Here is a 21,076-nt window from a genome sequence, read left to right as displayed (position 1 = left end):
TGCCGTATGTATAAAGCACAGTAAAATAAGGTGTTTATTTCAGAAAAATCAACGGAGTCTGGCTGCCCTTTGGCATCATGCTGGTCTTGTTTGGGTACAATGTTTGCCATCAGGATGATATTTGGGGGATGCTAAGGTCAGATATGAGGGATGCATTGGTCAGGTTTACCTTGGATTTTAAAAAAACAACCATCAAAACAAGGCCATTTATTTTCTGTTTTCCTGGGGCTTTTGAAAAATTTTCCAGCCATTTGGCAAAAACGATTTCATGGCCCTTCTCAGTAGTGATCCGTTCCCCTCCCTCCTTCCTTGAACAAGAGGAACACCACAGGACGTTCGGGACGGGGCGCCAGCTGCCCCTGCTTGCCCTCCTGCCCTGCCACAGCCTGGGCGGGGGGCGTCCCGCTGCCAGACTCGGTGCTGACCACGTCCTGCCGCCGGTTGGCACAGGTCGGTCGCGAATGTGCACAAAAGTCCCGAATAATCCGGAGAGAGAGCGCACGGGTTCTTTCTAAGGCGCATGCACAGCCCTGGCTCAGAGCTGATTCCCCAGAGCTTGCCCTGTTCTCCTGGGGATCTGACATGACGTTCTGGTGCCGAAAGTTCTCAGCCTGGGAATAGTGGAGTCTGATCTCGTCTGTGTTTCCAGGTGTCCAGTCAGGACTTAATGTTTTCAAAAGACTCCCAAGTTCCACGTGAGACGTGCTGGGAAGAACGGACCGAGCCGGCGTTCGGAGACATTGGGATCCTCGGGCGTGGCCCAGGGGCGCCCGCAGGGGGCAGGCAGGGAGGCCGCCTGTGCCTGTGCGTTGGGCGCGCGGGGAGCTCAGGGCACCTGCTGATTTTGCCTGTAACTTGGAAAAAGGACCATCCCGGGTGCATCTCATGCGACCTTTGGAGGAGATTTTGGCTAAATATAGCTGAAGGCGGGGAGCGACCTTCAAGCTATAAATTATAAGGCTTTTAAATATACAAATAGATATATTTTACGTTTCCTAAATAGCGCTGTCTAGGAATAGAGTTTGTTTATGCTGCTGCTTATAGAAATGTCGATTAACCGTGTCGATCTCCACCATCCCTCGGGGTAGTTTCCCGTTACGGTCGCTTTCCGTCCACATGATGTGTGTACGGTGCACGCAGAGGCCTGTGTATTTGCCATCAGGCTGACGTATTTGTCGCTCTTCCTCTTTTATCTGAAGATGTGAAGTGGGAACGGACAACTGGGTTCAGTGCAATGACGCGCCCGTGAAAATCTGCAAATACCCCGTGACTGGACTTTTCGAAGGCAGGTCTTACGTGTTCCGCGTGAGGGCGGTCAACAGTGCAGGCATCAGCCGGCCGTCCAGGGTGTCCGAGGCCGTGGCCGCCCTCGACCCCGTTGACCTCAGGAGGTTGCAAGGTAGGTGGCGCGGATTCCGAGCCTCGGATCACGCGGTGGGCTCTTTCTCTTCCACACTCAGCCATATACGGGTCCTAAGAACGTCTTCAGAGGCTGAGTGTGGCTCGGCGCCCTTTCCCCACGGCCGTCTGTGCGCGGAGCCGCGTTAGGAGTGGGCACGGCCAGGCCGGCTCACCACATTTCCTGGTGCTCTTGGCCGGACTCCAGCCAGATGGGTTCAGAATTAGAATTTTCTTGGTCCGTTGGTGATAGAATCTCAACACATAATGAGACTCAGAAAGCTTTGACACCGATCCACTTGGGTCCCTAATGACGTGTTCACGTGACGCAGATTCCTGAGAGGGATCGGCCCCTTGGTTGTGGTGTGAAGTGAGCCGCGACGTTTTCCTTACCCGCGGGGACTTTTGCGCCCGGACACAGCTCTGAGGAGCATCCCGTCAGGACATCCACCCTGGTGTCTTTGGAGTTGGGGGTGTGGTGTGATCATCACCTACGGGGGGTTTGGATCGCGCACACACTCAGGGAAACTGGGGCTTTCTTAGGGGACCTTTGGATGCCAAAGTCCACATCAGCCTTTCTCTCCGCAGCGGTCCACTTGGAGGGGGATAAAGAAATCGTGATCTATCAGGACGACCTCGAGGGTGAGTGGTCCTGCTGCATGCCCCGGGGATCCGGGATGGTGGTCGGAGGCCAGAGCGGCAGACGCAAGACCCAGCGGGTGGGGACCGCCCACGCGCGTACACACGGAGCCGCGGGTCACGCCTGCAACAGGAGCGAGGCAGGTTGAGGGAGGGTCGGCCCCGGGGTCCTACATGTGGCTTCATCACCTCCACGAGGGATCTGCGTCCTCTGGGGGCCGCAGGGACGTCCACGCTGCCAGGAGCCCTCGCCTCCGGCCAGGCTGGGTCCTTTCTCTGAGGCTCCGTGACCAGGGGACGGGTTCAGGTTTTCTTTTGAAGCGAACATCCCATCTCTAGCATTTTAGCAGAAGTGGACTGAGTTCCTCCTGCCAGTATCCCTGGCCCGAAAGTTCGCACTTTCCCCACTTAGGCTGGGTTTTATGAGCCCTTCTCTTTGCTGCTCCGTTCAGGGATGGCAGAGGGTCGGCTCATTGAGGAGGGGAACCTAGCGTGATTACTCGGCAAGCCGAAGATTTTAAATAGACGTATGCAATGAGAGTTCACAGGGGGCAACAAACTGGTTGGAAATTAGGAAACATGGATTTGGAGCTAGTGCCCCAGGAGGTGGACTTTGAAGCTCTCCTTTAAAATTGCTGCGGACCTCAAAAAATATACATAAATAATAATAATAATAACAACAATAATAATAATAAAACCTCCTGAGGTCCCAAGCGCTTTCCCCGGAGAGCTGAGGACTCAGGGGTTCAGTGGTTGATCTTCCTATTTGCCCCCAGATGGTCCCCAGACATGGGCTCTTCTGCACCTGTAGCGGCTCTTCTCTAACATCTCGAGAACACGTCATTCTCCACCACGTTTAGTCTTCCTTAACTCCTCCACTTCCAGACATAGAAATCGGGGAGGATGCCCGGTTAATTAATAAGTAATAGAAATAATTCAGGAAAGGGTGACTCACTGTGACTTCTAGATAACGGGTTGAAATGTCGTTATTTGCGTAATATCTGGCTCTGCTCAGCGTGGACGCCGTGGTCTCGTAGCAGACGGGCCTGAATAAATAGGCGTGTTTGACACGAGAAAGAAGGACGTTCCCTCTGTTACCTCCGGGGTGGATGGGGTCCGTGAGGAGGGGACTACACAGCTCTGCTGTGTGGGCCTCTGGACGTTCAAATAAAATCACCCCAACGAGGAGGCACACGTTGCACACTAGGGCCGCCAGCGGACGGGGCCGCGGGGGTGCGTGCCCTGCTGGGGAGGACAACGTCTTCATCCATCGTATCCACGACACATTGGAAAAGACCTAGCGTTCCAGTCGATGCAACGGAAGCGTAGTTCACAGACACGACAGATCCCATTTCCAGCTGCAGGGAAGTCACGGATGCCCCGTGTCGTGTTTCTGCTTGCGTTTCCTCTGATAAGGAGGCAGGTTGTCTGGCTCCCTGGGGCCCGGGATGCATTCTCGGGTGGGGCTGCGTCACCATCACGCTGCTGAGGCTCCGCTTGCGCAGAGGCCAGGACACCCAGAGGCCAGGCAGCTGGAGACGCCGGCAGGCGCTGAGCCGCGCGGGGCTTGCACACTGGGGCGAGGCTGTGTGTGCAGCGGCCCGGCTATTCCCGGGGCCTGCGTAGACCCTGGGGAGAAGAGGGGCTCCTGGGACCTGCTCTGCTTTGCAGAGGTCGAGGGTTTATTTTACTCAATTTGCACAACAAACGCCTTTTCTAATTCAATGACAATCCGTAGAGACAGGGATTCCCTGCCTCATTCAGCCCATTTCTGAGCCCCAACAGGTGCAGTTAGGAGAGTCTCCGGGTCGCCACCCTGACGTCCTTCCTTCCTGGAGACCCGTCTGTTTCCTGTTTGAGCTAGGAAGGAGCTGGCAAATGCCATTTGTTTTAATGAAAAACAACGGTTAAAAAATCTGTTGGTTAAAAAATCTGCTCCTCTGCTATTTTACAGGTTTTTTAAAAATTTATTTTTATTTTTTTGCTCAGTTTTTCTAACCAGTTTAATTTTCAAGTCTTCCTCAAATGGTTTAATCTGCCAGTGCTCTCCTCTTAATAGCATCCAACGTGTCCAGCCTTTCTTGAGTTGGTCCCTTGAGAAATGCACGCCCTGTCCTGGGCCTGGCCAGAGCCGGCTTGTGCAGATCCCTTCCACTAAGTACCGGTCCCAGGCACTCAGGGGTCGAGGAATCACGCGCTCGTCGACACACCTGCATTCTCCCAAGCTCTGTCACCTCGAAGATTCTGAAAATCCCAAATAGAGTTCGTGTCTCATTGACTTAGAGGAAAACCTGCTGGCAGCCCGTGGAGGCTGCGGTGTCCTTGGGTGGGTGGAACAAAAGGCAGGACTTGCAAATGGGGGACCGAGGCCCGGGCCCCTGTTCCACAGCCCGGGGATCCTGGGAGAGCCCTGCAGCTCTCTGAGCTCCGTCCTCGTCCCATAGGGATGCAACTCACAGGGCTCCAGGGAGGCGTCGTGCTCCTGAAGCAGAGCACCCCCGCCCCGTACCCATCACTTAGCGGCCCCCGGTACCCCAGGTTGATGCATTCGGACTGTCCTCTCATCTTGGCTTGCTTTCTTTGTTTCTTTCTTCCTTTTCCTTTTTTAAAACATACTTTATATTTATATATATATTTTTAATATTTATTTGAGAGGAGCAGAGGCAGAGGCAGAGGGAGAGGGGGAGGATCTCAGAGACTCAATCCCTCGGAGAGCTAAGCACGGAGCCTGACGCAGGGCCGCATCCCATGACCCGGGGATCACGACCTGAGCTCCACTGCTGCACCATGCAGGTGCTCCTTGGTTTTCTTTCTCTTGCTTCTTGGTCCGTGCTCTCATTTCCGCTGCTAGGAGGGTCGGTAAGAGCTCCCATCACCTCCCTGGCGTCTGCTCAGCCCCCAGGGCCCCTCGAACCCTCTCCTCTCTGTCAGAGGTTGGGGTCATCTGTACATCTCCAGTGCTTCTGCTGCTGTGTGGCCCAGGGTGGTCTCCAGAGGCTCCAGGACTCGAGCCTCTGACCCCAGCCAGGGGTTCCCTGCAGACAAAAACTGGGCTCTTCCTTCTTCCCCAGCATCATTTGAAATATGCTTTTTATTCCATTTTCTCTGGGCCTGGGAGCTACGTGCCGGGTCTGAAAGCAGCAGGTGGCTCAGACCTGGAAGGGCGTGGAGGGCAGCTCTGTGTGCAGGTGCTCCCGGGTTCTCCCTGCCTTCGCCGCCTGCCTGGCCCCCCTCAAGTCCCTGGGTTTGCTTCCTGTGCCCTCCGAGGCCCCTGGAGGAAGCCAGGGTTCAGCAGTGCATCGCCCCGGGCGGACCTCCCTGCGGCTTCTCTCTGCAGGGCCTGTGTCGGGATCTCTGCAGGCGAGCGTGCAGCTCTGGGCCCGAGCAGGCCTGTGGGGTGTCCCGAGGCCCCGCTCCACCTGGCCCCCGGTGGCACTTCGCGGCACAGACACCCTGACTCCTTGTTTGAAACCTGACCCACTTGCCAGAATGCTCCTAGATAAGGCCGCCCGGGTCCCTGCGCCTGTAAAATGGGATGCCCTCTGTAACAGGACTCCGCGAAATGCAACCCCGGCTTGTTTGTGCTGGTCAGTTCCTTGCCTGCAGCACAGTCCTGAGGGAGCAATAGGATATTGAGAAGGGCTCAGAGATGTCCCGGGGACGTTCAAACCATTTTAATCATGTGCTAATCTAATTGGAAGCTCGTAACATTTTGTATCACCGCTGCAGGGACTGCGGTCTGGAGAACCTCCACCTCTCCGGAAACGCTCTTGTATCCAAACGTACCGCCCCTGACACCTTAAGTCCTTTTAAAACAAGATGTGTGTCTAGCGGACGCCTCTGAACGCAGATATCCCGGCCTCCTTATTTGCAAAAAGCTTGTTGACCTCACTCCAGAGGCTCCGACGTGAAGGCGTAGATTTCAGGGCTCGGGCACGTGGCACCAATCCACCCGTGGAGGGAAGAACCACGTGCCTTAGAAGTCGGCGTAGGGTTTCGGCGCTGTAGGGCACGGCGTGAGGAGTGTAACCCGAGAGGGCATTAGAGGAAGGATCACCGGGTTCCAGAAGGCTCTGTCCTGCAGAGCGCACCCAGGACCTTCTCTGCACAGATTCCCAGCACAGCCAGAGCCCCATTTCTGGCTAAATCTCTTGTTTCTCTGTGTAAATTTTCCCACCTCCCCTTCCAGCTGAAACTCTGGAAGATTTTTAGATTGGACACCCCCCCCCCCCTTTTTAATGAACTGGCTTATATTAAAAACAAAAATAATTAGGGGATCTTAGCCCGTGCGTTATCCTAGGCTGGGGAGATGGTTTGGTTGCTGTCCCAGAATAGAAACGCAGCGAAGGCCGGGGCTGGCGCGGCGGTTCCTTGCGGCCTGGCAGGAGCGCGGGGCTCGGTGCCGCTGGAGCTGGGAGCCACCTGGGCCCGCGCTGACTGAGTGCACGGCTCCTGCAGGCGACGTCCAGGTCCCGGGGCCTCCCACCAACGTGCACGCGTCGGAGATCAGCAGAACCTATGTGGTGCTCAGCTGGGACCCCCCCGCTCCCCGGGGCAAGGAGCCGCTGATGTATTTCATCGAGAAGGTACGTGTGTGCCCGTGGTTCGAAGCCGCGGGTCCCCCTGGGACTTGTCACTGGGCCACCCCGTGTGCTCCAAACACGAGCGTCTGTTAGGGCGTCGCACAGACCGGGCCCCGTTACTTGCCGTGGAGCTGGGGTGCCCTGTCCTGTCCGCACCTGGCCGTCAGGGCACAGCATCCCTCTGCGGGGTTGCTGCCCTCGTGTGAGCAAGGGGCACCTCACGTCCCGGGCTCTGGTGAATACACCACGACGGGGGATCTGAGGTTCGGGGCACAGGGAGCAAGGGGCTGGGGGGGAGGGCGGGGTCTGTAGTAAGCCGCGGCCACTTGGGGGCGGGTTCGTGCAGGGATTCACTCCAGGGGCAGCCGGATTAGGATCCGGGTGTGGAGACCTGAGTGTGCGCAGGGCAGCCGTGCACACACACCGTGAACACAGGCACACACACAGCCGCACACGCGTCCTTCCTGCTCGCTGGGACGCCCCCGCTGTGGTCCACCCTGCGGCTCTAGGCCTGGGAGTGACCAGCTGCCGGGTGGGGCTGTGCCCATCCGCGCCTGCTGTTGTGACCCCAGGGTCACTTGCAGGGTCATCACCTTCAGGGGGTCACCTGTAGGGTCGTCACCCACAGGGTCATCACCCACAGGGTCATCACCTTCAGTGGGGTCATCCGCAGGGTCGTCACCTGCAAGGGGGTCACCTTCGGGGGGGTCACCCACAGGGTCGTCACCTTCGGGGGTCACCTGTAGGGTCGTCACCCGCAGGGGGCATCACCCGCAGGGTCATCACCCACAGGGTCACACTCAGGGGGTCACCCACAGGGTCGTCACCCACAGGGTCTCACCCGCAGGGTCACACTCAGGAGGGTCACCCACAAGGTCGTCACCCGCAGGGGGGTCACCTGTGTGTAGGGTGCAGGCAGGAACTCTGCAGCTGCGGGAGCGTGCAGGGCAGGCACGGAAACGTGAGGCGCGCCCAGCAGGCCCCAAGGCGCACCGCCCCCCCCCCCTCCCGCACCTGTGCCCGAGGACGCCCTTCTGGGGACGCCGGGCCGCGCACTGCAGGGTGCAGGGCTCACTCCAGTCTGGGTGGTCCCGTAGGTCCTCGGGTCTTGAGAGCACAAGGGGCAGTGCAGACGTGGGCAGTCACCGTGGGCCGGGGTTTCCTGTGGCCTCTGCGGAGGCAGGTCCCTGTCCATCTGCCACCAGGGCCCGGGGACACTTCTGAACGGACAACCAGGTCACCGGGGGCTCGTCTGCTTCGCCACCTGCTGCCCGCGGTGGGGAGCGGCTGTGGGGCCGGGGCACGGAACACGCTGGCATGGACGAGGCCAGGCCACCGCGGGGGCAGCCTGAGCGGAGCCGCGGGTCCAGGGTTCCCAGGCTGCGGGGGCAGTGATGCTGGGCAGGCCGGGCGGGCATCTCCCATGCCACCGACCCCCAGTCCATCCGGGGCGCTCCTTCGGTGCCGGAGGTCCTGTCAAGGCCCAGCAGGAGCCCTGGGAGGGAGCATGGCATGTCCTGCTAAGCCCGGGATGACTGGCGGGACCCGTGGCCCAGCATGGATCCTGCTGAGACGGGGCAGTGGATCTCCTGGGGGTTATTTACATCGCTGTCATCCTATTAACACAATAATAGCTGCAAAATGTGAGAGCTCCAATTAATTAATTCATTTTTCAAAGACTTATTTATTTATTTGGGAGAAAGAGAGAGAGTGGGCGGGGGAGGGGCCGAGGGAGCAGCAGACTCCTTGCTGAGTGCAGAGCCCCAGGCGGGACTCGCACCCAGACCCTGAGGTCACGACCGGGCCGTAAGCCTTTCCAGCTTCCAGTAACCTCTTACCTGCGTTTCCAAACGGGCTTCCTTTTTCATACAATCCAGGAAAGATTTGTCGAGGGCCTGGGGTGTGCTTTGGCTCCCGGGCGTCCCTGGCGGGCGGCGTGCTGGTGTGCGGGGGGTTCCTGGCCCCCGCCAGCGCCGCCTGTGTCCCTTTGCAGTCCGTGGTCGGGAGCGGGAGCTGGCAGCGGGTCAACGCGCAGACAGCCGTGCGCTCCCCGCGGTACGCCGTCTTCGACCTCGCCGAGGGCAAGCCCTACGTGTTCCGGGTCCTGTCGGCCAACAAGCACGGCCTGAGCGAGCCGTCGGAGATCACCGCCCCCATCCAGGCTCAGGACACCATCGGTGAGTGCCGGCGCCTCGGCGAGTGGCCGCGGGTCGGGCAGTGGCCAGGCCCGTGCACGGGGCCTCAGATGCCGTCCCTCGTGCCCAGAAAGACACCAGACGGATCAGAGTCAGACTTCAAGCTGCCTTAGGAGTTCAGTTGACGAGAGATGGAGAAGTCGCCGCCGTGTCTCGCTGCCGGCGTCCCTCCAAAGTTCCATCCGATTTTCATGAAACGAATGAATGCCTTAGAAGTGTTGTTAGGCTTTGGTCGCTTTTTGAAAAAACCCGAACCCACGGGGGTTTCTTGCCTGCTGGGCTTCAAGGTCCTGCTCCGCAGACGCCACGCAGGAAGGACAGGAATTCTGAATCGCCCTGGGGCGAAGATCAGGGTCAAGTCATGATTGCATTTTGAATCTCCTTACAGATTTCTGGCCAGTCTGATAGAAATGTGTCTTATTTCCTTGAAATCGCTCCTACCCTGTCAGCCAAAGCATGTGTGTCAGGAGAAGATGCTCTTGGGTGTTTCTGGGGGGGCGGGGACAGGAGATTGCCGGGTTGTAATTCCCTGTGTGTGGGTCAGGTGGGACTTGGGACGGCCCGGCAGCTCCCGCCCCAGCCCCGGGGCCGCCCCTGCCCCTTCCCCTGCTCTTCCCTCCCCATCCAGATTTCAGGGTGCCATGCCCTGCGGACCAAGGGCTTCAGGGGCTCCGGTGCGGCTCTGGGGACTCTGACGCTGCGTCTCCCCTGCGCAGCGGTCCCCTCGGCACCGGGCCGGGTGCTGGCGTCACGGAACACGAGGACGTCGGTCGTGGTGCAGTGGGACAGGCCCAAGCACGAGGAGGACCTGCTCGGCTACTACGTGGACTGCTGCGTGGCGGGGTCCAACGCGTGGGAGCCGTGCAATCACAAGCCCATCGGCTACAACAGGTGCGGGGCCCCAGAGCCGCCGGGGGGCGGAGGATGCCCAGGCTGCAGACGCACCTGTGAGCGTCCGTCTGTCACCCACACGCGGGGCCGGGGCCTGAGAGCTGCCGAGCAGCCGGCCCGGGCTGGAGGATTAGCGTGTAGACGAGGAACGTCTGGAACCTTGGCCCTCGGGCGTTGTTAGCGGAGGTTCCCTCCCAACAGGGAGCTTTACACAGCAGCCGCCCCCTCGAGAGGCATTTCATTTGTACAAATTGATTTTTCTAACATTTAAAATTGTTCACATACCTGGCAGTTGTGCTCCAGCCGCCGACTGAGACGAAGCCAGGGGTGCCCCGCCCCGTAGCACCTTCGCCCGCCGGGGGCCCCCGCAGGGATTTACACCCACCCCGAGTGTGTGGTGTCTGACCTCGGGGTGCCCCAGGGTATCTGCGCACCTAGACAGCGGCAGTACTCGGGTTCTCCACTGTGCATGAGTTGCAGGGACGGCTCAGCCATCTTTCCCTTTTCAATCTTCTTTAAAAAAAAAAAAAAACATAAACAATCGATAACGTGGAAAAAGCCATGGCTAGGAAGGAAGCGATGTTGCTGCAGAGAACCCGTGAGATGTCTCTTCAGGCCCACGGGCAAAGCAGACGCAGGAAGGGATCTCAGGACACAAAGCTTAAAGTAGCACTCCCGCCCCGGAGCGTGGTGGGTGGTCCCTGGACGATCTGGGGACGGACGCTGGGCTGGGGGGCTCCCTGCGTGCTCCTGGGGGTGCTCAAGACGCCGGGAGGTGGGGACGACTGTCAGGCTGTGGAGGTGGGAGGGTGTGCGGGCCTGAGCCGCTCTGCCCCCCGTGTGGCCGGGCCACGGCTTTCCGTCCCGCCCCAGCACGTGGGTTTGCGTCCCCAACCCCCGCGGAATTGGGAATCTAAGCGGAAGGCCCTAGGGAGTCAGGCTCCTCCCAGTCCCTGTGGGAAGCCCCCCCCCCCCCCCCCCCGCGGCGCCCTGACCGCTGTCTCGCTCAGGTTTGTGGTGCAAGGGCTGACGACCGGCGAGCAGTACGTGTTCCGGGTGAAGGCCGTCAACGCCGTGGGCACGAGTGAGAACTCTCAGGAGTCGGACGTCATCAAGGTCCAGGCGGCCCTCAGTGAGTCCCCACAGCCGCGCTGCTGCCGGGGGTGGGGGGCTGTGGCCTTGTGCGGGCGAGTGCTCCTGGGGTGACCCCGTTGCTCCGCGGGGAGGTGGGGGGCCCTCTCACCTGCGGGCCCCTGGTCTCAGAAGCGCAGGGTGGAGGGAGGGTGCCGCCCGCTGGCAAGGCTCTGGGGGGAGGACGTGTGTGCCTGTCGGGAGGTGGCCCAGGCATCGGCTACGCTTAGCTCGGGGGGCTTCGGTCCTCCCCGCGAGCCCATGGGCCCGTGTGAACCTCGTGGCTGTGTCACCCACCTCGTCTGTAAACATTCCTTGCATCCAGCTGAACGGCTCAGGACCTAACTTCAGAGGCGGGCCCCGGGACCATGGCGTTGTCCTCACCGCCTGCCGACTTCCCCCACACGGCCCCACGGCAACGGCAAACACACAAATGTTCCTCATTTTGAATCGTGCTGAGCTCGTTGCTCCTTGATCATTTTTGTCTCCAACTGATTTTTTTTTAAAAGATTTTATTTATTTATTAGAAACACAGAGAGAGAGAAAGGCAGAGACACAGGCAGAGGGAGAAGCAGGCTCCATGGAGGAGCCCGATGGGGACTCGATCCCGGTGCCCTGGGGTCACACCCTGGGCTGAAGGTGGCGCTAAACCGCGGGGCCACCAGGGCTGCCCTGATTTTTATTTTATTATTTTTTAAAAGATCTTATTATTTGACACAGAGAGAGAGAGAGACAGAGAGGGAGAGAGAGGGACGGGGAGGGTAGAGGGAGCAGCAGCGGGGAGCCCGACACGGGACTCGATCCCAAGACCCGGGGTCATGACCTGCCCCGAAGGCGACGCTCGCCCACCGAGCGCCCAGGGGCCCCACGTCCATCTACGTGTTAAGCGCGTGTTTGGAAGCTGTGCTCGGTGTCCTGACCACACTGGTGTCGCGGAGCATCCCGGGGGTGGGCCGTCCCTCGCAGGAATGCAGTGACACCCTTGTCCTCGGCTGTCCCGTCCCCGGGGACTCCCACATGTTCCCACGCGTACCTCATACAAAGCGGCCGTCCGAGGTTTCGTTCTCCGGTGAGAACAGGTGCTGCCGGCTCGTGTCCCTCAGGCCCGGAGGACGCGGTGACAGCACACCACGATGGCCCATGTGGGGCGGGAGCGGCCCTGGGGGCGGACATCCCGGCTGGGGCCCCAGGCCAGCTTCTTGCTCCGTGTCCCCGTAGCCGTGCCTTCTCACCCCTATGGGGTCACGCTTCTCAACTGCGACGGCCACTCCATGACCCTGGGCTGGAAGGTGCCCAGGTACAGCGGGGGCGCCCCCATCCTCGGCTACTACCTGGACCGGCGCGAGGCCCAGCACCGGAACTGGCACGAGGTCAACTCCTCGCCCATCAAGGAGAGGATCTTCACGGTGGGTCCTTCTGGGTGTCGTGGGGGGGGGTGCATTCTCATTGGGTGCGCAGCCCTTCCCTCGGGGACTCGGGCTTCAGGGGAGTCTGACGACGCGACACAGACACACGTGTGGGCTCAGGAGAGTGTGCGGCCTCCGGGGAGAGGCTGTCGAGCTGGACCCGAGGAGCCCAGTCCTTCTGAGAGGCGGGGGCGGGCTGGAGGGGATGGAAGGACGTGGGTGTGCAGGGCGACCCTCCCCGCTGGGAGTGGCCCTGGCCCCAACCCTCTGTGCCCTTCGTCTCCCTGAGCCTCTGACGTGCCAGCTGCCGCGGGGTCACAGTGCCATCACCGCACCTGCCGCGGGGTCACGGTCCATCACTGCACCTGCCGCGGGGTCGCGGTGCTGCCTCCTGCAGGGCAGTGACAGGAGGGCGGAGATGATGTGGGGGGTTCCCGAGCGACTGCAGCGCGGCAGCCGCGTTCCCAGCGCCCGGCCGCCCCGGCCCAGTCCCAGCCTCACGTTGGGTCGGACGCGTCCGTCCTGCGATGTGTTCGCCGCCCACGGGCCACACGGCTGATCCTGCCCGTGCTCATCCCGCACAATCCACCTCGCAGGTGGAGGGCTTGATGGAGGGCTCCCTCTACGAGTTCAAGATCGCCGCCGCCAACCTGGCGGGCATTGGGCAGCCGTCGGACCCCAGCGAGCTCTTCAAGTGTGAGGCCTGGACCATGCCTGAGCCTGGTGAGAGGCCCCGTGGGACCTGAGCGTGCTCGGTGCCTGTCACCCACCCTCAGAGCTGGCGGGGCTCCGTCTGCGGGCGCCGGGGGTCTCCCGGCTGTGCCAGGCCGTGGGGCGGAGCTGGATCGGGCTGCTGAGTGCCTGGCCCTGGGCCGTGTGCAGAGGCCGAGCGGGTGATGGGGTGAGGGTGGCATTAGCGGGGCCGCACGAGGGCTTGGGGTGTGAGCCGGGGCTGGTTCTCCCTGCGAGACGCACCTGCGGGTCCCGAGTGCCGCAGTGACTCAGGGTCGAGGCCAGGGGGACGCCGCAGGGACGGGCTGCCGGGTTGGGGGGCGGCCAGCGGGCGAGCAGGGCTGTGCGCCTGTGGTGCCGGAGGCGCGGGGCGTCCCCCGCGGCACGGGCTCAGACATTTCACCTTCCAGGCCCCGCGTACGACCTGACGTTCTGCGAGGTCAGAGACTCGTCCCTGGTTGTGCTCTGGAAGGCCCCTGTGTACTCGGGCAGCAGCCCCATTTCTGGCTACTTTGTGGACTACAAGGAAGAGGACTCTGGGGAATGGAGCACCGTGAACGAGGCGCCCACCGCCAGCCGCTACCTAAAGGTGAGGCTGTTCCCGCCTCCTGGGCCACAGGCTGACAGTCCCACGGACGGCTTCCCGGGGGGCGCCCGGCCCTGTGTCCATGGGCGGCCCCCGCCGACCCTGTGTTGTCCACGCTTGCTCCTGGGATCACACGCACAGACACGCGTGCACACACGGCCTCCACGTGTGGGCCGGGCAGCGCGTCCATCCCCGGTCCTCCGGGGTCTCCGTGTGCGTGCGGCACCTGCGGCTGGCCCTCCGGGGGGGCTGCCACGTCCCTGCACCCTCCCCAGCTGCCCTCACCCAGGGCCTCACCCCTGCGGGTGTGCGCTCCGTGGCGTGCCGCAGACAGTGGGGTGCCCCGCACATGCCCCGCACACGCTGCAGCCTCTGGGCCACAGACCCCACGACGCCAGAGCGGCTTCCTCTCGGCGAACGAAGCGCCGCTGGGATCCAGTTCAGCCTCCGGGAGCGAAGAGCGCTGGTGTGCGGCCCGCGCTCCCCTGACCTGCGTGCCTGCGAGGCAGACGTGCTGTGGCGCGTCCAGGGGACAGGACGGCTCGCTTGCAGGCCGCGTGTAAAACCCCTGAGCCCCGTAGAGTCGGGGCCCGTGTGAGCAGTGGGTGCAGCCTGGACGTGGGGTCTTCACTCTGCGGAGGAAGGAAGGAGCGGCGAGTACATGGGGACCGAAGGGTGTGTCTACACTGCAGGCGGGCCGCATGGCTCCGAGGGGCACCGTGCGGCTCCTCCAGCTGGAAGGGTGTCCCAGTCGGACGCGGAAACATGGCCCTCGTCATGCACGCTTCCCCGCCGCCGCTCTCTGTCTCCCTCAGGTCTGTGACCTGCACCAGGGCAAGACCTACGTCTTCAGGGTCCGTGCGGTCAACGCCAGCGGGGTGGGCAGGCCGTCGGAGACGTCCGAGCCAGTGCTGGTGGAGGCCAGGCCAGGTGACATGCGGCCGCCGGGCTGCGGGGAGGGTGTGTGCTCTGGGTGCGAGGCGGTGCGGGGCGGCGGGCTCCCATCGGGTGGAGAGCCGGGGGCCGTGTGGCACCGTCACAGGAGGGTGACGCCGGCCCCTGACGTCTCTGCTGACTGTGATGGGTGGCCATCGAGCCGTCGGTGCCGCTGTCGGTGGCGAGAGGTGAACGTCGGCAGGGGGCGCTTGTGGGGGCGAGGTCCTTGCAGGGCACGCGGGGAGGGGGCGGAGAACCCGGACACATGCGCTGTCCCCGTCTCTCCGCCCCCCGGGGACTGGCGTCCAGGCGTCTCCCGTCCTCCCGGTGACCCGGTGTCTGTCAGTACCTGCCCCGGGCCCCGTGTCCCCACGGCCCCCGCATCCCGGGCGCGGTTCTGACGGCTGGTGTGGGGCCTGCCGTGCACCTGCTCCGAGGGAGCTCGCGGCGCCCTTCCCAGCGCCCGGGAGGAAGGGCGGCGAGGGGAGCCCGAGTCCCAGACACCAGCAGGGGCTCCCCGGCCCACACGCTGCCCAGGGTGCACCTGTCCGCCCGCCAGCCCTGTTCCTGCTCCGGCATAGCCCCCCGACCCCCCCGGGTGTGGCTCAGCATCCCGAGCTGGGCCCGGAGGACGCGCTGTCCCTGAGCCGCCACCGTCCCCTGGCTCGCAGGCACCAAGGAGATCAGCGCCGGCGTGGACGAGGAGGGCAACATCTACCTGGGCTTCGACTGCCAGGAAATGACGGACGCGTCCCAGTTCACCTGGTGCCGAGCGTACGAGGAGCTGGCCGAGGACGACCACAAGTTCAGGGTGGAGACGGCCGGAGACCAGTAAGTGCCCGGGAGCGGCCTGGGGCCTGGGCGGCTGCGCGGGGCCATGACAGCAACGCGACCCGTGCCCCTTCCCTTTCAGCTCGAAGCTGTACTTTAAGAACCCGGATAAAGGCGACCTGGGAACCTACTCTGTGTCCGTGAGCGACACGGACGGGGTGTCGTCCAGCTTCACCCTGGACGAGGAAGGTAACGTCCAGGGGACGCACACGCCGAAACTGGGTGCGTTTGCGGGGGGCTGGGGCGCCGAGCATTGGCAGAGGCAAAAGTCGGAACTTTTTTGTTGAGGATTTTATCTATTTATCCCCGAGAGACACAGAGAGAGGCAGAGACGCAGGCAGGGGGAGAGGCAGGCTCCCTGCGGGAACCCCGACGCGGGACTTGATCCCGGGACCCGGGGATCATGCCCTGGGCCAGACATCACCTGGTCCTTTAAACTCGGGTCTTGGCGACGTGTCGGCGCGTGAGGCTCTGAGGTCGATGAGCGACGCGGAGGGAAGACCCCCTCCTTCCCAGCACCGGATAATCAGGGGGACGTGGGAAAGCAGGATCGTCCTGGGTGTGAAATAGGACGTAGGAGGCTTGGCCCCAGTCCCCTGCTCCCCTCAAACAGGACACAATGGTTGTGAGGGCGCCCGGGGAGCCGGGTGGGGTGCCCGGGGTGGGCTCCGGCCGAGCCCCTGGCCCTGGTGACCCGTGTCCTGCTGGGCGACGCGGTCGGACGTCGGGGCTCCGGGGTCGCTCAGCTCTCTCTGCACCTCGTGCCCCCAGGGCGGCTCCCCCCAGGCTCGGGGTCGCAGGGGTGACCCTGGGTGTGTCCGGGCGTCCTCCTCGGAGCTGCAGGTCACCTCAGCAGACACCCCCCAGGGCAGGCGAGCCAGTGCTGGTCTGTCAGGAGAGGCCCGGCCCCGTTTCTGGGCTCCAGCGAGCGCGTCCCTACAAACCCTCTGACCCGATCTCCTCTGGGCTCTAATCAGGAGGAAGGACCAAGAGTGGCCCAGAACCTGGTTTTCCACACTCGCTCTGGGGACTCCTTCAGGAGCGACGCGCTTTGTCCCTAAGCCCCTGGCAGGGACACCTCGCCGCCAGGTCCTGGGGAGCAGAGCCGTGATGACGGGCACCGTGGGGGGCCTCAGGGCCAGGTTGCGGGGCGAGGTCGTCCGGCATCCAGGCTCCTACGGCTCCTCCAGCACAGCCCACCTGCCCACTGCCGGCCCGTCCCGCCCCTGCCCCGTCCCCCCTATCCCATCCCGCCCCTCCCCGTACCCCTCATACCCCTCCCTGCCCTGTTTCCTCCCCCCATCCCCTCCCCCTCTCCATCCCCTTCCCCCTCCCCTCCCCTCCCCTCCCCATCCCCTCCCTTTACCCCATCCCCTCCCTGCCTTGTCCCCTCCCCATCCTGTCCCCACCCCATCTTGTCCCCATCCCCCATCACCCTCCCTGTCCTGTCCCCTCCCTGGCCCTTCCCCGTCCCCTTCCCTGTCCTGTCCCTGTCCCATCCCTGTTCCCTCCCCTCCCATCCCCGTCCTCCTCCCCTCCCCCTCCCTGTCCCGTCCCCTCCCCTCCCCTCCCATCCCCCTCGTCCTTCGTCCCTCACCTGCCCCTCCCCTTCCCCATCTCATCCCCCCTCCCCCTTTGCCCTCCCCCTCCCCACCCCCCTCCCCATCCTGGTCTCATCCCCGCATCCCCCTCCCCTTTTCCATCCCCCTCCCCCTCCCCTCCCCCTCCCTGCCCCTCTCTCCCTGTCCCCTCCCATCCCAGTCTTGTCCCCCCATCCCCTCCTCCTCCCTGTCCTCTCCCCTCCCCATCCTGCCCCCTCCCCCTCCCCTTCTCTATCGCCCTCCCCCTCCCTGCCCTTCCCCCTCCCTCCCCCTCCCCATTCCCCCCCCTTCCCCCCCCCCCCCCCCCCCGCCGGTCCCCTCCTCATCCTGCCCCCGTCCCCCTCCCTCTCCCTGTCCCATCCCCCTCAGCCCCCTCCCCGTCCCCCATGTCCCCCATCCTGCCCCCTCTCCCGCTCCCCGTCCTGCCCTGGCCTGCCACAGGGTTATTCATGGTGAGGGGAGCCCGAGGAGGAGCCTTAGCTCCCACCTGCCTTTCGGGTCTCGCCAGTCGTGCGTGGAGCCTCGGGGCACCGCTCTGCCCGCTGGGCCTTGCCGCCGTCCGCAGCCCCGGAGCGCGCGGCTCAGACTCAGGGTGTGTCCTTCTTCATTTCAGAGCTGGAACGTTTGATGGCCCTGAGCAACGAAATCAAGAACCCCAGTGAGTGGCGGGGCCGTGGGGGACGGCGGCGGGGAGGGCGGCGGGGGAAGGCGCGGGGGGCGGGCCCCCCGGAGTGCCCTGGGGAGAGGGCGGCTTCGCCTCACATAACCGGCTTGTCCCAGTTCATTTAAAACAAATACGAGTCGATCACGCACCGGGTGGACGTTCTTCTTGCGCAGGGAGGGTTTGGATGCGGGGCTTGGTGTAGCTGCCGCCTCGGAGCGTGGGTCAGCCGGGCCCTGGGTGGCCGGGTGCCACGGGGTGGGGAAGAGCGGGTGTGGGGGCCGCGGGATGGGGGGCAGGTGCGCCGCGGCGCTCACATGCACTGGCCTTCGACTGCCCCGACGGGCCGACCGGGGGTATATCTTGTGTTTGGCTTTCCCGACCCAGTGCAACGGGCCGGGGTGTCCCGCCTCAGAGCCCCGGACGGCTGGGGTGCCGGTCCCCCCCACCGTCAGCGGCCCCTCAAGGACTGTGCGGCGCTCACCTCCGACCTCTCTTGTCCCCCCAGCGATTCCTCTGAAGTCAGAACTAGCTTATGAGATTTTTGACCAGGGCCAGGTCCGCTTCTGGCTACAGGCCGAGCACCTGTCGCCCGATGCCAGTTACCGGTTCGTCATCAACGACAGGGAGGTGTCTGACAGCGAGGTGAGCCCGCAAGCGGAGCCTCTGGCAGGCTCCCACCGCAGAGGGTCCGGGGCCTCGGGTTACTGTCCCGCGTGTTTTCTCCCCCGTGGGCCGCAGTGCCGGGGCGTGGCCGGCTGCACGATGGCCGTGTGGCCACTGGTCCTTGCTGTGCTCGGGGACCGGCCTGGACGGTGGGGGCTGCGTGGGAACCGCGGGCCTGGGGTGAGGATGGACGTGGTTCCGCTGACGCGGGGCGGGGACTGTCCTCGGTGCTGCTGACTTGTTGACCATGGCTCTGGGGGCAGCGTTTTTGCCCTATTGTCCGTGGGCCCTCGCGCCCAGAGCCTCCCCCGGGGGCGTCACGGGAAGATCCTCGCCCTGGGGGCTGCTCTGTTTTCTGGGGAATCGGGGCAAAGAGCAGCAGAACTGCCAGGACCGTGTGGGGTGCTGGGAGGCAGACACGTTGGCCCGTGGTCACCTTGTGAGTCCTGCGCGGGCTGGAGACGCTCCCGTCTGGGCTGCGGGACAGGGAGCGTGTTTCAGCGCCGCTTCTCGTCTGAGAATCATGGCTCGGCTGCCGAAGGACAACCCGATCGAGGGCCTCTCCGTCCCGTGGAGAGTCAGGGTGCCCGCCCCCCTGCTCTCTTCCCCGGGTGCTCGTTGGGCGCTGCCACCGCTGCGTGTAGCAAACTACTGACGCCAGGCGCCTCGGTCGGGGGCAGTTCGTGGGCAGGGATCGCCCAGGCCTCGCAGGTGTCTGCTCGGGACCCCAGCCCCGGCCCAGGTGCCTCCAGCCCCAGCACAAGGCTCCCCAGCCCTGGCCCAAGATCCCCCAGCCCCTGCCTGAGTCCCCTCCAGCCCTGGCCCAGGTCCTCCCAGCCCTGACCGAGGACCCCCAGCTCTGACCCAAGGCCCCCCACCCTGGTCCAGGCCCCCACAGCCCCAGCCCAGGCGCCCTGGCTCAGGACCCCCAGCCCTGGCCAAGGATCCCCAGCTCCAACCCAGGAACCCCCACCCCAGCCCAGGACTCCGGTCCTGACCCAGGACCCCACAGCCCAGGCCCAGGTCCCCCCCAGCCCTGGCCCCCCAGCCCTGGCCCAGGATCCCAGCCCTAACTCAGGGCCCCCAGCCCCTCAGCCCCGGCCCAGGACCCCCGGCCCAGGCCCCCCAGCCCCGACCCGGGCCCGTGTCCTGCGGGGGTCTGACCGGAGCAGCAGGTGTCAAGGACCACGACCCCGTGACTTCCTGGCCCTGAAGGCCGGTGCCGTCCTCGCGGAGCCGTGGGGCCCTGGCAGCAGACTGCAGGCTCCTTCCTCCTGGCCCGGCAGAGCCTGCGGGCTGCGCCCCGTGGGGGGACGACTGAGGAGTGCTCCAGGGACAGACGCTGCGCTGAGCGGGGTGGCGTGTCCCCCTGCCGGTGTGCCTCGTGTCCTGTGCTGTGGTGACCGCAGGAGCCGCGTGAGCTCCCCAACGGCCCAGACGCCGGGGGGGGGGGGTGGCGGGAGCCGAGACGGTCGGGGAGGCTACTGAGCGGCCAAGAGGCCGAGGGTCCTGCGCCCCACGTCGGGCCTCGCGGCCGCCCAGGTTCCCACCTGCCAGCCATCGCCGTGGGTCGCGGCCGTCGCTGGTGGCCGCTCGCTCGTGTTTGCTGGTCCGCGGGCGGCGGCCGGGGCCCCTTCTTGTGTTTCTGCGGCTCCGTAAGGGTCTCGCTCCAGACGCTCGTTCCCGGGCGCGTGTGGGCCCTGCCGGGGCCTCCCTGCTGGAGGCGGCTCTGCACGGGGGGCGCGGCGATGTCCCCGGGTTGTGAGCGCCTCCCCCGCGCCGTGTGGGTTCCGTCCCGTGTGCGGCTGGAGTAGGTCGCGGCGCCCAGACGCGGTGGTGGGTGCGGGCCGGGGGCGACTTGGCGTGGCCGTGAGTTCCCTCCTCCCCGTCGCTTCCAGAAACACAGGATCAAGTGTGACAAGGCGACGGGTGTCATCGAGATGGTCATGGACCGCTTCACCATCGAGAACGAGGGCACCTACACCGTGCAGATCCGCGACGGGAAGGCCAGGAGCCAGTCGTCGCTGGTCCTCATTGGAGACGGTAGGCGCTGCGCCTCGCCGGGAGGGCCCACGCGGCGGCAGCGCCGAGGGGCGCGTCTCACGTCTCTCTCCCTTGGCTGTGGCTGCAGCGTTCAAGGCTGTGCTGGACGAGGCTGAGCTGCAGAGGAGGGAGTTCCTCAGGAAGCAAGGTGGGTGCCCGCGCCGCCCGCTCTAGGCTCCTGGGGGAACGCGGCGTCCTGCCGCTGCCCTCACGTCTGCTCCACGCGCTCCCCGTCTCGCCTCCACCTTTGCCGCCACCACCACCGCGGCCTGTCTCTGTGGCTGCGAGCCTGGGGCAGGGCGGCCAGGTGGGACCCACCCTCGCTGCTTGCTGCCCTGAGGCCCTGAGGCCCCATCGTCCCGCCGCGCCCCCCGCCCACCGCGTCTCCCCCGCGTCTGGCGTCCCGCACAGTGTGGCTTCCCGAGCCCCCCGGAGGCGCCTGCTCTGTCGTCCCGTCCCGCAGGCACAGCTTGGGACTCGCCCATGATGCGGGCTGGTGGCGCGGGGGGGGGGGGGGGGGGTGCGTGACCGTCACCACGCCCCGGTGCGCCTGAGCTGAGGGCGCGCCCCCAACCGCAGCCCCGTGAGCCAGTGCTTCTGTTTCTCCAAAAACCTTTCTGTCCCGTTGTCCCGTCAGGCCCTCATTTTGCGGAGTATCTGCACTGGGACGTCACGGACGAGTGTGAAGTCCGGCTGCTTTGCAAGGTGCGGCCTGGGCCCCGGCGAGAGGGCAGTTAGCCTCAGGTGGGGCGGGAGGCCCCTGGGCCGGCCTGAGGG

The 21,076-nt window shown here is 64.2% G+C and overlaps 1 protein-coding gene across 3 annotated transcripts in view; it reads left to right on the top strand.

Moving 5' to 3' along the window:
- The window catches only part of MYOM2 (myomesin 2), a 59,746-nt gene that overhangs the window by 27,719 nt on the left and 10,951 nt on the right, over positions 1-21,076 (top strand). For all 3 annotated transcript variants that reach the window (XM_026017939.2, XM_026017940.2, XM_026017941.2), the window contains 17 exons: positions 1,200-1,399; positions 1,987-2,040; positions 6,496-6,623; positions 8,614-8,797; positions 9,532-9,706; positions 10,717-10,838; positions 12,056-12,243; positions 12,840-12,966; positions 13,386-13,564; positions 14,377-14,491; positions 15,169-15,328; positions 15,411-15,517; positions 17,543-17,587; positions 18,099-18,235; positions 20,155-20,299; positions 20,388-20,447; positions 20,937-21,004. In XM_026017939.2, the coding sequence (XP_025873724.2) occupies positions 1,200-1,399; positions 1,987-2,040; positions 6,496-6,623; positions 8,614-8,797; positions 9,532-9,706; positions 10,717-10,838; positions 12,056-12,243; positions 12,840-12,966; positions 13,386-13,564; positions 14,377-14,491; positions 15,169-15,328; positions 15,411-15,517; positions 17,543-17,587; positions 18,099-18,235; positions 20,155-20,299; positions 20,388-20,447; positions 20,937-21,004 (2,194 nt within the window). The remainder of the gene's footprint in view (positions 1-1,199; positions 1,400-1,986; positions 2,041-6,495; positions 6,624-8,613; positions 8,798-9,531; positions 9,707-10,716; positions 10,839-12,055; positions 12,244-12,839; positions 12,967-13,385; positions 13,565-14,376; positions 14,492-15,168; positions 15,329-15,410; positions 15,518-17,542; positions 17,588-18,098; positions 18,236-20,154; positions 20,300-20,387; positions 20,448-20,936; positions 21,005-21,076) is intronic.

The sequence above is a fragment of the Vulpes vulpes genome, chromosome 7, assembly GCF_048418805.1.
Source record: "Vulpes vulpes isolate BD-2025 chromosome 7, VulVul3, whole genome shotgun sequence".
NCBI classification, from domain to species: Eukaryota; Metazoa; Chordata; class Mammalia; order Carnivora; family Canidae; genus Vulpes; species Vulpes vulpes.
Note: the sequence above shows the minus strand (reverse complement) of the source record. Positions and strands in the feature narration are given on the sequence as shown.